Source organism: Culex pipiens, chromosome 2 (assembly GCF_016801865.2).
Source record: "Culex pipiens pallens isolate TS chromosome 2, TS_CPP_V2, whole genome shotgun sequence".
Taxonomy (NCBI): Eukaryota; Metazoa; Arthropoda; class Insecta; order Diptera; family Culicidae; genus Culex; species Culex pipiens.
Window position 1 is genome coordinate 17,666,765 of NC_068938.1, and position 17,067 is coordinate 17,683,831.

General features: G+C 35.6%; 3 protein-coding genes across 3 annotated transcripts in view; 1 reads left to right on the forward strand and 2 right to left on the reverse strand.

Moving 5' to 3' along the window:
• LOC120419460 (dual specificity protein phosphatase 3) overlaps nt 1–14,400 on the reverse strand; it is a 63,373-nt gene extending 48,973 nt beyond the window's left edge. The window contains exon 1 of the mRNA XM_052707383.1: nt 13,694–14,400. The gene's annotated coding sequence lies outside the window, so the exon portion shown is untranslated. The remainder of the gene's footprint in view (nt 1–13,693) is intronic.
• LOC120419459 (uncharacterized) lies at nt 260–1,555 on the reverse strand. Its single transcript, XM_039582141.2, has 2 exons — nt 1,470–1,555; nt 260–1,409 (listed from the first exon to the last, which is right to left on the reverse strand). The coding sequence occupies exons 1-2, from the start codon at nt 1,474–1,476 to the stop codon at nt 427–429; spliced, it is 990 nt and encodes a 329-aa protein (XP_039438075.1). The 5' UTR covers nt 1,477–1,555; the 3' UTR covers nt 260–426.
• LOC128092781 (uncharacterized) lies at nt 6,618–7,269 on the forward strand. Its single transcript, XM_052707384.1, has 2 exons — nt 6,618–6,800; nt 6,864–7,269. Exons 1-2 carry the CDS (start codon nt 6,794–6,796, stop codon nt 7,178–7,180), a joined length of 324 nt encoding a protein of 107 aa, XP_052563344.1. The 5' UTR covers nt 6,618–6,793; the 3' UTR covers nt 7,181–7,269.
• Nucleotides 14,401–17,067: the final 2,667 nt, after the last annotated feature.

Consider the following 17,067-nt stretch of genomic DNA (forward strand, 5'->3'; position numbering starts at 1 on the left):
TTGTTTTGTTGTTTTCGAGTTTCCTCAGCCAACAATCGATTGTTGTTCGTAGATGTTATGGTGCAAAGGGTTGACGGCGTGTGGGTGGTGGAAAATGCCTTTTAGCTGAGAGTCGTTCGATGCGTCGGTGTATCATGTGTGGGTGGGTGCCCTGCTCGCGACGACGCTGCCAAAATAAACAACCCATGAATGGTGTTACAACCGTATCAAGAGATGCAGGTGGGGATGTTTCAAATTGATTCTATAGAAATTCATTAAATACTTATTCAGACAAAATTTTATGACGAAAAAAATGTGATTTGCACCCGAATGAAAATAAGTTATTTATTGAAGGTTTTGGTTTTGTGGCCCGAACATGACGAGTGCAAAAAAATGATTGCATACAAAAATTTAAACTCTAATATTCCTCAGCATTCTACCAAACTCTCAACCACTCGCGGGGCACACGACGTTCCACTGGTGGTCACAGTACAGGCGGGCCTGGTTCCAGAACTGGTTCGGCGGGCAGTTGAGCACGTGCAGCGTGCCGAACACGCACCGGAAGAACCGCGTGCAGTCCGGGTGGGGCGCGTAAAAGTCGTCCCACGCGTTGCAGGTCGGGGTGGGTCCGGGCGGTGGTGGTGGAGGGGTCGTGATTGGTGGGGGTGGAGCTACGGTTGTGGTGACTGGCGGGGGTGGAGCTACGGTGGTTGTTACGGGAGGGGGCGGAGCCTCGGTCGTAGTGACTGGGGGTGCGATCGTTGGAGTTGGAGTTGGTGCGGGTGGGGCTGGTGTTGTCACTGGAGCGAGGGTTGTGGTGATTACAGGGGGGGTGGTCGTTGCCGGGGCAGGAGTAGGAGCGGCTGGGGCTTCGGTGGTGGGTGCTGGTCCGGGTGTTGGAGCTGCTGGCGCTTCGGTTGTTTCTGGTCCAGGAGGAGGGATCTCAGGTCCTGCGGTGGTGACTCCGGGCTCGGTTGGTGCCGTCGGGATTGGGCCTGGGGTCGTGGTCTCCACGGGAGCCGTTGGAACTGGCACCGTTGTAACACCTGGATCTTCACTGGGTGCTTCCGTCTCGCCTGGTCCTGGAGTGGGATCTACGGGAGCAGGAGTAGGCTCTTCGGGACCGGGAGGTGGTCCAGGTGCCACGGTTGTTTCGCCAGGACCGGCCGTTGGAATCGTAGGAACGTCTACGATGCACACCGAATCCTCAGCGCGATTGCACTGGCCGGTTAGGACATCGAAGATAAGCCCCTCGGAGCATTGGTTGGGGAAGTCTTGGCCATTGACGCAAATAAAGAACCGCGTACAGTCGGCCGGATCAGGGATGTTCACAACACCGGTAATTCCGTAACAAGGACCAAACTGACCTCTGGCAAGGCCAACAATTGAGGCCGCAGTGCAAACTGCTAACCAAAGCTTTGGGAAATTATCTAGAATAATCGAAAAATATTTAACTTGCTTTTTTCTCTTAGAAATTTTTAAAAACTCACTTTTCATGTTAATTTCCAGCTAAACTTCTCTAAACCAGTTTTTTTATCCCACCAAGTTGAAAGCTAAATGAATACTACTCATTTCGATTTCCATTCGCTTCTTTTATATTAAAAGTCAATCGTTGGCACCATCAATCATGGTTCACGTAATGAAGGGTGGCCCAACGATAACCAAAATGTTCCTTCGATTCGATATCATATCGGAAGAATCACCTCAAATTCAAAATTTGCCATTAGATACAAACCCCTCATAATCTTGAGCCAGTTCTCGAGTTTCACAACTTTAGCCAAGGTTGATTTGTGGAAACTACGTGACTCAGGAAATTATGTTCGACAAATTCGCGTGTGTGATTTCTTATCATGTTTTACCGGACTGCCTGACAGGAGTGACAAACTGGTACACGTGCTCAACATACGTTTCCATACGCGTTTGTTATGGTGGGAATTTTTGTGAGGAATTTCCTGAGGAGCGTCAATTACTTCTTTTGGTGGTGACGTACTTGCATAAAAAAAGATAAAATTCCTCAACGATTTCAGCAAAGCAAAACCATTTTCAACTCAATTTCCTCCAACCAAATTTGCCCGTCCCAAAAACCTATTCACCAACGGTTATAATTGCGCAAATTTCGTGCTTCATAAAGCCCATCGAGCAAGCCAAAAGAGGAAACCGAGGTCCTTAACTTCATTCCGTTTATTTCCTTCCTCAAGTCAAGGGGGTCGCTCAATTACAGCGCGACAGCCTGCTTTCGTCCTATTTCGTGGCAAACTGATGATGTTGCCCGGGAAAATAGTTTCCCCCCCCCCCTCGTCCCTCGTCCCCGCTCATCCTCTTCTCTGTCATTCTCCGTTTAATGGAGAACGTTCTGAAAAAAATGTGGGCATTTTCAATCAAGCTCAAGCTCAGTGGGAGCAAGAAGAAAGAAAAAAGCTTTCCTCGGCTTGTTGGGCAGCACTTTTATGCCATAAAGTACGGTTATGTGTTTATTTTCTTGTATTAATTTGGTTTTTCCCCGCTTTCAGCGGGTATTTTTCTTTTCTTCTGTGCCATTCACGGTTTGATACTTTCAAAGTGGGATCGTTACTGGGACTGTTGTCAAGAGCTGCTTGAGTTTTTTGTTCCAAAATGTAGATTTTTTTTATAATTAGTTTTGTTAAATCTATTGGAAACTTATTACATAATTTGACGTTTTTTTTTAATTTTAAGTAAGGCCATTGCAGATGTAATTTTTTCCTTAAAAATTCTTCGACAAACAGAGAGCAAAAATGATTGCCGAAAATTGAATTTTTTTTCCAAAAAAATTACACAAGTCATTGTAAATTATTCAAAATACTCTGGATAATATTTATTTGTATGGGACTATTAGAAATTTTGCAAACAAATATTTTTGGGACAGGAAATAAAATCAAAATATGTTTTTGAAATTACTTAAACATATTTTATTTTTTTTTTTTGTAAATTATTTTAAATGAACAAAAATAAGGCAACTGCCAGAAAGCAACAGAAGAGGATGGGCAATTTTCTTGAAAAAAAAAAATCACAAAATACCATATTCGTAGTACTTAAATTTTGATAATTTACTAAATTTTGAAATTTTGAATGCCTATTCACCATATTTAATGTTTTATTTTGAAAAATACTACAATTTTCGCAAAATACCAAATACCTCTGTGAATTTTTGAAATTTGAGTATTTTTGAAAAATACAGTAATTTGTAAAAAAACAGTGTTTAATTAAAGAAACATTCATAGACCGAAAATGCACATCAAATTCATCAACCAACCATATTGCATGTTTTGAAAATTTAAGTATTTTCGAAAAAGATAGTATTTTGTTAAAATTTAAGTATTTTCAAAAAGAAATCTAATTAGTTGAAATGGCAAACAATACTTCGTTTCGTTTGATACTCATATAGATTTTTTGTATTTTTTTGGTATTCTTGAAAAACACGAAATTTTGTAGGAATTTTAGCAGTTAAAAAAAATCTTCTGAAGTTAAATAGCATACAAACCATTCTCTGATACAAAATTTCGCATCGTTTGATACCCATTTTGTATGTTATGAAAAACTGAGTATTTTCGAAAAAACAGTATGTAGTGGAAATTTTAGTATTTTTCTATTGAAGTAAAAAAAGCATACGACATATCGCTTCGTTTGATACCTTTCTTGAAAATTATAAAAATTTGAGTATTTTCGAAAAAAACGGTATTTAGTGAAAATTTTAGTGTTTAAAAAAAACTCCAATGCTTCGTTTCGTTTGATAACAATTTAAGTACATTAAAAAAAATACGTGAACAATTTTAAGTTTTAATACTTTATATTACCTAATTCATTTTCAAAAAATATATTCTTAGTGAAAGCATTGAAAATTTAACATAATATCGTTGAATTAAGTAGATTTTAAAAATGATCTTTCGATAATCATATCGCCGATAGAATTATCGTAACAGCGATATCACTAGAATTATCGTTATCGTTTCAAGTCTTGATAATTTAATCGTTGACAACCGTGGTGTAAAAACATTTTATTTTTTTTTTCGATCGAGATAATATGCGATGGTTACAACCAAACTAATACATATAATTTTTTTGTATATGTCTGCTCTACAACTTTGTAGAATATTGTGACTAAGTAAGAAAAAACCCTGCAATGTTACAAAAAAAAAAAACACGAAATTCTGAAATGTAAATTTTTGTTCTAAATGAAAAAATATCACAGTTCATCACAGATTCGAAAAGAACATTGAATTTCTCATAAAATGTTTCTGTCATTTTTTTAAACTTGGGTATTGAAAAATTACTGAATTTTTGAACCTTATTTTTCGATTAATACTATGTTATTTCCCTAACTCTGAGTACGCTTTTAAATTGGGCTTCTAATTTTACATAAATGTCCCTTCAACAGCAAATTTCCAAATCTTCATCATTTCAGGTTGCAAATAATTGGAAAACACCTTTTTCGAAAATTTGACCTCGGATTCGTGATTAAGGGGTTACATGCAGGTAGAAAATCACAAAATTTTATATCACAGAAAATTCACTAAATCCAGTCAAAAGATAATTTTCAATCAGTCCTGAAAGTTTCATGAAGATATTTCGTGACTAAACTGAGTAAGAGACGATTTAAGTTTACAATTTTGCCATGCGCAAAGCGAACTGTCAAACTTTGTGAACGTTTTTCTCTAAACACGGAGTTGATTTACGGGTGTCACGATATCTCGAGATGAGATAGACCAAATTGGCTGAAATTTGGAGAGAAGACTCCCAAGACATATTCCTTGTGCATGACGAAGCCCGATTTGAATTTTTTTTTATGGAAAACATAAAAATATTTTTATCTTTTTTTAAATTAAGTTTTTGAAAATCGGCCTTCGCAATGCGCTCAGGATCGGTTTAACGAGTCTTCACCTAAATTTTTAAGCCAATTTGGTCAAAGCAGTGTTGAGATATCGTGGCACCCGTTTTTTGAAACTGATTACTTCAAATAGCTATATCTCAGCAAAGAACCGAATGTCCTCAAATTTATTTTGTTAACAGATGAAAATGTATATTTTAATACCCTGAAAACAGAATAAAAAAAAAAGTTTAAATTTGTGTTCATACCAGCCTTTGACATTTTTGCCGATTTACATGTTTGTAACCCCTTAAGAATCGAAATACTTAATTGTAATTGTAATTGTAATTGTAATTGTAATTGTAATTGTAATTGTAATTGTAATTGTAATTGTAATTGTAATTGTAATTGTAATTGTAATTGTAATTGTAATTGTAATTGTAATTGTAATTGTAATTGTAATTGTAATTGTAATTGTAATTGTAATTGTAATTGTAATTGTAATTGTAATTGTAATTGTAATTGTAATTGTAATTGTAATTGTAATTGTAATTGTAATTGTAATTGTAATTGTAATTGTAATTGTAATTGTAATTGTAATTGTAATTGTAATTGTAATTGTAATTGTAATTGTAATTGTAATTGTAATTGTAATTGTAATTGTAATTGTAATTGTAATTGTAATTGTAATTGTAATTGTAATTGTAATTGTAATTGTAATTGTAATTGTAATTGTAATTGTAATTGTAATTGTAATTGTAATTGTAATTGTAATTGTAATTGTAATTGTAATTGTAATTGTAATTGTAATTGTAATTGTAATTGTAATTGTAATTGTAATTGTAATTGTAATTGTAATTGTAATTGTAATTGTAATTGTAATTGTAATTGTAATTGTAATTGTAATTGTAATTGTAATTGTAATTGTAATTGTAATTGTAATTGTAATTGTAATTGTAATTGTAATTGTAATTGTAATTGTAATTGTAATTGTAATTGTAATTGTAATTGTAATTGTAATTGTAATTGTAATTGTAATTGTAATTGTAATTGTAATTGTAATTGTAATTGTAATTGTAATTGTAATTGTAATTGTAATTGTAATTGTAATTGTAATTGTAATTGTAATTGTAATTGTAATTGTAATTGTAATTGTAATTGTAATTGTAATTGTAATTGTAATTGTAATTGTAATTGTAATTGTAATTGTAATTGTAATTGTAATTGTAATTGTAATTGTAATTGTAATTGTAATTGTAATTGTAATTGTAATTGTAATTGTAATTGTAATTGTAATTGTAATTGTAATTGTAATTGTAATTGTAATTGTACAAAACATTTTTCAGGATGCTGCGAAATTTGTATGTTTTGTGATTGGCAAGCCGTGAAATCTTCAACAACAACCCGCCATATTTAAAAAGTATTTGTTAACGATTCAGGCAAGCTTATTGTTCATCCCAGCCACGATCTGCCGCAGTTTGCCTGCTGAAATATTCATATTATTATTCAAAATTTACATCATTTCCATCATCATCAGCCTCAGCTGACCTTCGGAACCAGCTCGCGATAAATTTTCCAGAAAAAAAAGCTCGACAACAAAGATATCGCTCCAGACCGTACGACGGCGCACGTCAACCAGCTGTTGGTTGCGGTCGTTTGCCGGACTTTGTCCTCTGCAAATAAGCGTGTGCAAGTCGTGGTCATGCAGGAAGTGAGCCCATCAGTCAAGTATTGCGCGCCCAATCTTGACACTATCACTTCCGATGATGACGCGCTACGATCTGGTCTGATTGGGGGGCAATCGGTGGAATCGATTTCCGTTATCAGTGCTGGGGTGGAGTTTGGTGAATTTCGAGTTGGTCACGGGAAACAGTGATTGATGGGGTTGACAGTGTCAAGTTTAAGATATAAAAGAAGAGGTGTTGCCGACCTTCTAGCTCAGTTATTGGTTGAACAGTGGGAAATTGTAATCGATAGTGACTTATAAAAAAAATGAACAGTGAGTTTTACAGTGATTTCGACAATTTAAGAAAAATATTAAAAAACAATCTTCCTTTCCTAGTTAAAATCCTGTCCTTTGTGGTAGTCCTCCAAGTGACCACCGCAGTCCTTAGTGCCCCAGCAGAACCACTGTACGTGAATCCGTGTCTGGGAATAATGACCGTTCAGAATGTGCCAAATCCAGAAGATTGCACCCGATTCTATATCTGTATCAACCAGCAGCCATTCCCAGGAACATGTGCCCCAGGACTCATCTTCGACGTTCTAACGATGGCCTGCAACCGGGCAGAGGATTCCGTCTGTATCGTTGATCTGCCATCACCTCCAACGGCAGCCCCAGCCAGTGAGAGTTTTGAGAATTCGGAATTAGTTCGATAGCTTAAAGTCTAGTTTGAAAACGTGATCAAAATTTCCTTTCGTGAATCGTCTTATTTATTCAGAATAAAATTTACGTTATTGTTTTACTATTCTAATGAATTTAACGTGAACCTTAACTAGCTTGGTCCTTAAATTATACGCCACCATGTTTTCTTGGTTCGTAATCAAAGTCGTAACCTTTAACTCGTGGCGACAAAAGTGCTTATTCCCCCATTTCGTGAGTTGCGAAATTGCACCCCCAACCACCAACCAGCAAAGGTTCGACCCTGAATTTCATTACATTTTGTTTTATATTGTTGTGCTCACGCTGCCTAATTACAAATACCAACCCGTCCAAGCTCCCGCGGCGACGAGGTTCATTATACCGTGTATCGTGTACTATAAAACATCCCCCATTCCCCAAGCCATCGGGATCGAGGCCAGGCTAAGTAGCCAGCGCCAAAGAAGAAAATCTACCACTATCCACACTATTTCAGCGAATCCATATGCTTGAGAAAGAGAAAGAGAGAGGGGCTATACTAAATTAGCTTGATGGTGTGTTGTTTGCAACCACTTTCTGTGTGGATATCGTGTTGCAACTGTGAGATGGTGTGGGTTTGAATGCAAATCAAAAAATTATTCGCTCTACAGCATTACCTTGGCGTTCTCGATTACGAGATTCCTACTCGAAACTAGGTGTCCGAATGCTTGATTGTTGAAGCAATTGCAAACCTCTTTTTACACCTAAGCTTCCATCCACCCCGGGATTCAAACTGACGACCTTTGGATTGTGAGTCCAACTGCCTATCAGCGACTCCACCGAGGCAGGACCCAGGGAGACGACTTCTACACCTGGATTGAGCTAACGACCTAACCTCTAGGTTAGACCGGGAACAACATTTACTTCCCTGTCCGACGGAAGGCGTGATCAGACTCGTCTCAAAATTTGCCACCGGGACCTTCTAGGATCAAACCCAGGCCGACTGGGTAAGAGGCAACCACACTTATCTCTACACCACGGTCCCGGCCGTTTGAATGCAATTTCATCCAAATAATATTTTTTTAGTGACAAAAAAAACATCGGGGGGAGCCCCTTCAAAATTGGTCCGAAAAATCTGGGGGCAAAAACCATATTTTTTCATAAAACTGGAAAATTTCAATGAAAATAGAAGTCTAATAAACTCAAAACAATCTAGTAAGCCTTTTTCTGTATTGATAATAATGTTTAGAACTTTTACGATATTACAATGTTAAGCACCGCAAAATCATTTTTTCTCACAAAAACAAAATTTTCGTCAATGTTTTTGGAAGCTTATGATTGCAAAACAACTGGACAGGTATAATGCATTTAAAAAAAAAAAACTTTTTTCATTCAAACCGTGGCCTGTAATTTCAATTTGTTACCTTTTTTTATTTTTTTGCCCCCTCGACTTTGGTCAGAGTCGAGGGATATAAACATCAAAAAATATTTGCAACGGCCTAACTGCTTTAAAGCCAAAGTATGTGATACAGTCCAGATTCTATTATCCGAAGTTCGATTATCCGATGGTTTGCGCAAAAAAAATAATATGAAATATCAAGCCAAAGTCTCAATATTTGAATGAAAAAAATGTTTTTTAAAATGCATTTTACTCTACCGTCATCTGGGGCGAATCGGGACTACAGTCTGAATAGGGACAGCAGTGTTTAGAGCACTTAATGGTTCTAAATTTGGAAAAGGATGTACACATTTTATTGGTCTGAGTCTGTTCTATCCGAAACCAACCAGAAAAATCAAAATATTGTGCTCTAACATGGTTAAAATTGCTATCCCAATTCGCCCCATGTGTCCCGATTCGCCCCAGTTGACGGTAGTTCAGTTGTTTTGCAATCATTAGTTTTCAAAAAGTGGAAGACTTGACGAAAGCAAAATCAACCCAAACATGCTAAAAACGATTGTAAATGAAGACATTTTAAATTGATTTCAGCTGATTGTACTTAAATTTCCATTGAAATTTTGATGTTTTTTGAAAACATATATTTTTTTCCCTGATTTTTCGGGAAGGGGGACAAAAACATGAAATAAAATTTGTAAGAGCCTAAATCTACTAAAATAATTTCAACATTTTGTTTCTAAATATCACATAGGTATGTTTAGTTTGGAGTTTAAAAACATCATTTCTTTCAATTTCGTTGTGAAACTACTTACTTTTCCTGTCATTTTCGAACGACGAAAAATACTACTTTTTTGTACCAAGACTAACAGAATCGAATAGTAGTCTTTTAAAAAATAAATGCTGATAAGTTCTACATTTCAGCACTGAAATTGATTTTTTTTTTAATTTATATTTATTTTGATTTTCTCCTCCATGTACATTCATTCAGTTAAAATATTATTGAGTGTCCAATCACAATCGATGACTTTTCACCTCAATTTTAAATACTAGCAACTTTCATTTATTCATGAAATATTGTAGCTTTCGCTATTCAGTGATTTCAAATGTAGGAGGTCCTACATGTACAAAAGGGAAAAGGGATACCTTAAAACTAACTTATAAACTATATAAAGAGCGGATCAATGCAGCTGAAGACTGCAATGATTTTTGTCGAAATGCATCAATTATCTTATTGGACATAACATCCAAAGTGTCAACTTCGGCTAATTGATGAAGTTCACTGGTGCTGAACCAGGGAGGAAGTTTCAGAATCATTTTCAGAATTTTGTTCTGAATCCTCTGAAGTTTTTTCTTCCTGGTTAAGCAACAGCTTGTCCAGATCGGCACAGCATAAAGCATGGCAGGTCTGAAAATTTGTTTATAAATTAACAGTTTATTCTTGAGACAAAGTCTAGAATTCCTGAGCACTGAAATTGATGCTCAACACTTCAGCGCTTGTTTAGAAAAGTAATACTGTTGAACTTTTTTTTTTTATAAAGATGGATGACTGATTTATAATTTCAGTGAATTGTAATAATAATGTATGGAATTACAAAATTGATTTTTTCAGCACTCGTCAAATTTATCAGATAACTGTACTACTCGTGCTGAAAAAAACATCTTTTTGCAACTTGTTGCATAAACTACTATTTTTGTTTATTTCAACCAATTTCCATGGTAGTTCATTGAATATACGGAATCTTTTATGTTTCAATTACAATTCAGTAGCCCTTCAAATTTAGATTTGATTCTAGAAATGTGAATTGCATAACAAAGCTATTAATAAAGAAAACAAAATAAGACATTTTTATTTGAAAATGTATCGTTGCCTCAACCTTTTAGACATTAAGAAACCAAATAAAATAAAATAAGGGTTTAGGTGACAAATCTATATTTCTATTTCATCTTCACTATTTTAAATTATAGTCAAAACATTAAGTTTAGAGAGTTATAATATACGTCAACCAACAAATAGTTAGTTGTTTGCATGGTCATGTTTGATTTACTCCGATGACTTGTTCTATCAAAATGGCGAAAATTGTAGACAAGCATGAAAATTATATAAAATTAAAAAAATGACGTACACATTTAAAAAAATCATGGTAATATTACATCTGTGAAGAGGTACATCTCATATGTCACAAAAATGTCTAATTTTATCGCTGGAAATGTGTAATTTTAGTACTTTTCTGGTGTAATGTAATTGTCATTCAAAATTAATGTAACATTACATCATAAAAGCGGAAATATTCAAAATTTCTAAATTACACCTGGGTAATTCTCCGCCAACTCACACAGCAGTTGCCCCGACCCCTCTTCGATTTGCGTGAAACTTTGTCCTAAGGGGTAACTTTTGTCCCTGATCACGAATTCGAGGTCCGTTTTTTGATATCTCGTGACGGAGGGGCGGTACGACCCCTTCCATTTTTGAACATGCGAAAAAAGAGGTGTTTTTCAATAATTTGCAGCCTGAAACGGTGATGAGATAGAAATTTGGTGTCAAAGGGACTTTTATGTAAAATTAGACGCCCGATTTGATGGCGTACTCAGAATTCCGAAAAAACGTATTTTTCATCGAAAAAAACACTAAAAAAGTTCTAAAAATTCTCCCATTTTCCGTTACTCGACTGTAAAAAATTTTGAAACATGTCATTTAATGGGAAATTTAATGTACTTTTCGAATCTACATTGTCCCAAAAGGGTCATTTTTTCATTTAGAACAAAATTTTTTACGAAAAAAAAGATTTGAAAAAGTTGGTCGTCGTTGATCATGGCCGTTCATGGTCACCCGCGACAGACACGGACGACGAAACAAAGAGAAACGCAAAAAGCTACTTTTTCAAAACTTTTTTTCGTTAAATCGCGATAACTCGTGATGTTTATAAGCAAACCCCTCATGTCTATGCATCCAAATTTTTGTAATTGTCTGCTCTACAACTTTGTAGAACATTATTACACTCTAAACCAGCCATTCTCAACCTTCTTCTAGGCTGGTACCCCCTACCGTGTAAATCAAGTAGGCTCGGTACCCCCGTTGAGAATCGCTGCTCTAAACAATTACCCTGCAAAGTTAGAAAAAAAACACGAAATTTTAAAATGAAAACTTTTGTTCTAAATGAAAAAATGACCTTTCTGGGTCAATGTGGATTCGAAAAGAACATTACATTTCCCATAAAATGACATGTTCCAAAAAATTTTACAGTCAAGTAACGGAAAATGGGAGAATTTTTAAAACTTTTTTAGTGTTTTTTTCGGTGAAAAATACGTTTTTTCGGAATTCTGAGTACGCCATCCAATCAGGCGTCCAATTATACACAAAAGTCCCTTTGACACCAAATTTTTATCTCATTACCATTTCAGGCTGCAAATTATTGAAAAACACCTCTTTTTTCGCATGCTCAAAAATTGAAGGGGTCGTACCGCCCCTCCGTCACGAGATATCAAAAAACGGACCTCGGATTCGTGATCAGGGACAAAAGTTACCCCTTAGGACAAAGTTTCACGCAAATCGAAGAGGGGTCGGGACAACTTTTCCCGATTTCGTGTGAGTTGGTAGAGAATTACCCACTTCCTTTACTGTGTAGATTTGGTCTAGTCACTGACATTGCACAGTGTTTTTTTTTCATAATCAAGTGGAAAAGTGAAGTTTTGGAGCTCTTGTGTCTTCAGAAGAGAGAATGAAACTTTTAGCTCTGTTTTAAGTTAGGTTGGTTCACGATTAAAGTACTTTATAAAATCTAACTTTTCAAAAATATTTTTTGGATTTTTTTCTCTTCTCAAGCAACTTTGTCGAAGACACCAATATTTTATATTGCTATCTCAGAATACGATCTATTTTTTTTTTTTTTGACAGCATCTGAGCAATCCCTCATAAATCAGTTTCTTGAACGTAGCAATTCAGGGGTATTTTTTTTGAAAAACGGACTGAAAATGCTATGTAAATTTTTTTGTAAATTTTGCTAAATTAGTCGGTTAAGGCGTACATTTCTAGATTAGCATCTTACACAAAGTTGCTTGCATTGACATGCCTGGAAATTTAGATTTTATAAAACATTCGAATCGTGAACATCCTTAATTTTAAATCAAGCCAAAAGTGTTCCCTTCCCATTTGCAACTTTTCTGAAAACAACAAAGACAACTTTTCTGAAAACACCAAACTTCCAAAGCTTCACAGTTCTTCGGAACATCCACCTCATTTTGCGATCTGGACCACTGTGCATTATCGTTTCTACTTCACATTTGAAAAAATGAGATTTTTGCGAGGTATTGTGGGTCCTTTTGACAAAAATAAAAAAATGAATTTCAATAAATAAAATTTTAATATAAAAAAGCAGAAGGTCTTCAGAGTCATATGAACAGTTAAAAATGTTAAAAAATGGATGGTTTAATATTCCCTCGATATAGACTGAAAAAGCTGCTTTACCACGAAAAAGTGGTAATTCAACAAAATTTTAGATTGGAAATGATACTTTTTTTAACGGAAGAGATTTACTCCTCCCTAAAAAAATAATTAAAAAAATAAAATAAAATAATCACAGTTGCATACAACAAAAAAATTGCATGAAATTTGCACATGGAGCGCACTACACTTATTCTTCATACGAACATTGATAAAAAACTCGACTCTTCATAAAAAAATCGGAATGTAATCATTGTTTTGTATAATCATTAATTTAACAGAGACTTGTATCATGTGCATTAACTTTGGCATCAATCCATTGTAGCCAAAGCCCTCCCACTTCACGGTTTTCCAACTTAAGCACTCTTCCTTTCGCACTCCCTGCTTTCTCTTCTTTAAGATTATTCCAAAACCTTCGATTTTCTCCCACTTTCAACACAAACCATAGTTTCCCATCGACCTCCCAGCCAACCTCCCAATCGAAAACTTCCAATTCCCCTGCCCAGGAAAACCAAACCCATATTGGGCATAATCACCACCCACAATCTCGTTTACTACCGACCCCCCTCCCTCAGCGCGGTGCCGACAATAACAATAATTCTCTACTGCTCCTTCATCACAAAGTTTCCAACATCACACACCAAGATGACGCTCGCTAAAAATAGCCCTTTTCGGGCTAGTAAAAGGTGGCGGGGGGGTTCAACGGGGTTTATTACGTACCGATTGCTTCGCTGGGGGGCAAAATTTTCGCTCGATTTTCCTTTTTGCCGGTTACACCCCCAGGGGGTGCGAGGTGGTGCTGTTTAATCCTCTCTGGAAAGGACTCCAAGCCGAACTAATCCGGCTAAAGGTAACAAAAACAACAAGTTTTAAAGAAAACAACTTTTGGCCTGTACTTTGCTGGTTTCACTGTAGTGTTGTAGATTTTTAAGATTTTCAATTAAATTACACCACTTTTGAAGCACTTTTTCCACACCACTTCTGGTTTGCTTCTGAGTCGTTTAGCAAACACTCGTCAAACACGTCAGGCTGATGCAATTAAGTCTACGCCAGAGCTTCTCTCAAGTTCTAGAGAATATCGTCGGATAGCTGAGGGGGTTGAACGGGGGAGGCCCAACCGGAGCTGAGGGATGACACTTTTCACACCGGAATTTGTCACGGGACGTCGACACAAATTTTACACAGATTTCCACGAAACAACTTTCAAAACTCTTCCGGAACGTTCACCGAGCCTTCAGGAAAAGTTCAACAGCCACGACGCAATAAGGCTGCTGCAATCGCGACGTCGACCAACTCCCGACCATGTCATCCCGGACCGGCTTCTCGATGGAGTCTGCTCCCCAACTGGAACGTGCTGGAAGGCGTCGGGTCCTTTCACCACGTTCTTCTGGCTTCTTCGTGACACGCGTCGTCGTCGTCGTCGCTGGTCAGTGCCGAGAGTGTGCTGATGACGATGACGGTGGGTGACGCACACGAAATTGGCACGAACGACGCGGGGTCCCCTCGGTGGTGGGGTGGGTTAGAACAGCATCTGGTTGAGAAACTGACTGGGGGGGTTGTTCATAAAGAACGTCGTTTTTTTAATTTTGGCCTTTATTTTTTTTCAATTTTCGGACATTTTTAATTTCATAAGTTACGTCGCTCGCACAATTACATTGATGCAGTTGTAATCATACCTTTCAACAACTGACAATAATGAGTTGTGTCATTCTCCGACAACTTTTTTCGTAAAATTACGATAACTCGTGATGGAAAAGGAATTAAAAGATTCAAGCTTGGTTTATTCAAGATTAAATAAATAATACTTTTATCTTTAAAGTCACCACTTTAGAACACTTCAGATTTTTTCTGAGTCCTGTTTGATTTTCACGATTTTTGATTATTTGGGTGAAAGTGGAAGATTTTTTTTTGTTTTCTGTTCTGATTCTGAATAAAAATTTAAAAATTTCGTTAAAAACTTCAATTTTTTCCAAAAATCAATATTTTTCAAAAATTCATAACTCGGCGGCAGATTTTTTGACCATGTTTCTCTATAGCTCAAAAGTTGCGGATTTTTGTCCCCTAAAACATATCAAAAAATCTCGAAAATCAAAAAATATGTATTTTGGAAAATTGAGTTTTAGTAGAAAAAAAAGTTAATTAAAAAATCTGCAAATTTTGTTTCCGTGTACCTATTTTTTTCTCAACAGTCCTCAACAATACCTACAACTTTGCCGAAGATACCAAATTGATCAGAAAATTCACTCAAAACTTACAGCTGTTTGAATATTTACATACCATTTTTGTATGGACAGCAGCCAAAATTGTATGGAGACTTGTATGGGTGAACCAATGACACAAAATAGCTAATTTGGACATAGGGAAGGCCCCCACAAAGTTTGAGCCAAATCAAAAAATACAAATAAAAACCATTTCCGGTTTTGGTAGAGAATTGCTCAGGGGGTCGTATCGCCCCTCCGTCATGAGATATCAAAAAATGGAACTCGCATTCTTGATCAGGGACAAAAGTTACCCCTTAAGACAAAGTTTTTGAATCCTCTGTAACTTATCTAAATTTCCTTGACCTGATAAACACTGTAAACTAATATGTTGTCGTATCCAATAAACCAACAAATTACTAAAAACAGGTCTTTAACAATGTGTAGGGCTTGTTTTATTTGAAACTTTCAAAAAATATATAAAAAGGTAGTTTTTGCCCCAGAAGGAAAAAGGTATTCAAATGTTTTTGAAGAACTGCGAACATTTCCGAAAAATTTCTTTTCTTTACCTTGTTGATCAAACGAATCTGCTGAGATACTCAGTCTGTTGAAGTACTTATTTTGTGAAACATTTTCGCTGTGTCACCTATTTACAATATTTTGTTTCTTCATCAAAAATCAAACCATTGTAAAATTTGTAAAATAGGAAATCTACAAAGAATTCAACATTAAAAATCGGATGATTGTAAAAAATTTTTTTGTTTTCAAAAAAAAATATTCAAAAATCATATTTTTTTCGTGTAGAGGAAATGCTCGTAAAAACCAGGAAAAAACGTAAAAAAATCAGTCGGATTTTTTGATATTAATGTTAATTCAGGTCTTAACTAAGACTTTGTTAAAACGAGTTAAAAAAACGGTTTTCTACCATAAAAAAAACAATTTTTAAATTATTGTTTTTCATCACATTCTACAACTAGGTGTGGCAAGACGAACATCCCGTTGGGGAAAAAGGAACAATGCTTGAACAATAATGTTTATTTGCTAACAGTTGAATAGTTATCACTGGGAAACATAAAATTATAACACCTACACTCTCAAGCTCGAGAGGTGATAATGTGTTTAGAACGTTTCTTTCGTTTTTAGAAGAAATAGTAATTTCTTACAAATAATTTGAATGTTTTTTTTTCGAAAAATTAACAGTTTTTAGAAAATGCATGATAAATTTTCATTATATCATCATATTTTGCGATGTATATTTTTTTATAACTTTTTGTTATTTTTGTTTTGATGCAAGCTTATGTATTTATTTTCCAACAAACTGTGTTGTTGCAACAATTTGTTTATTTTATTCTAAAAATTGGTATGGTACACTTGCCACAAAATTTAATTTTACCACTTTTCTGGTGTTATGTCTAAATTGAGGTAAACTCACATAATAAAGGAGTTAATATTCAACCTTCCAAAAAAACACCTTCCAAATTTACACATTTTTTACTGTGTGTTGAAAAAATATCATTTAGATAGAATTAACACAAAAACAAACCCAAAGCCTTATTTTGTGCTTTCCAAACGTTATAAGAAAACAAATGGTTTGAAAAACTTCATTCAATTTTATCTCCCGTGGCGTTTACGTCGTTATGGCGGTTATGTGGAATTAGAATCAACTAATGGCATTGAGGACCCTCATAAACCACGTGGTCATTTTTTTTAATATCAGACCTCCCTTCCTCGTGGACAATTTCCATACAAAACACATCAATCGTTGGACAAACGCTGGGCTGTTTAATTCCAACATTCTTCTTTTCTAAACGGCCAGACCAGCTGCGTAAAGTTAACCACAAAATTGAATCCTTGAATTGGATTGAGTTTGAGCAAAAAACCATCTCTTGGATACTT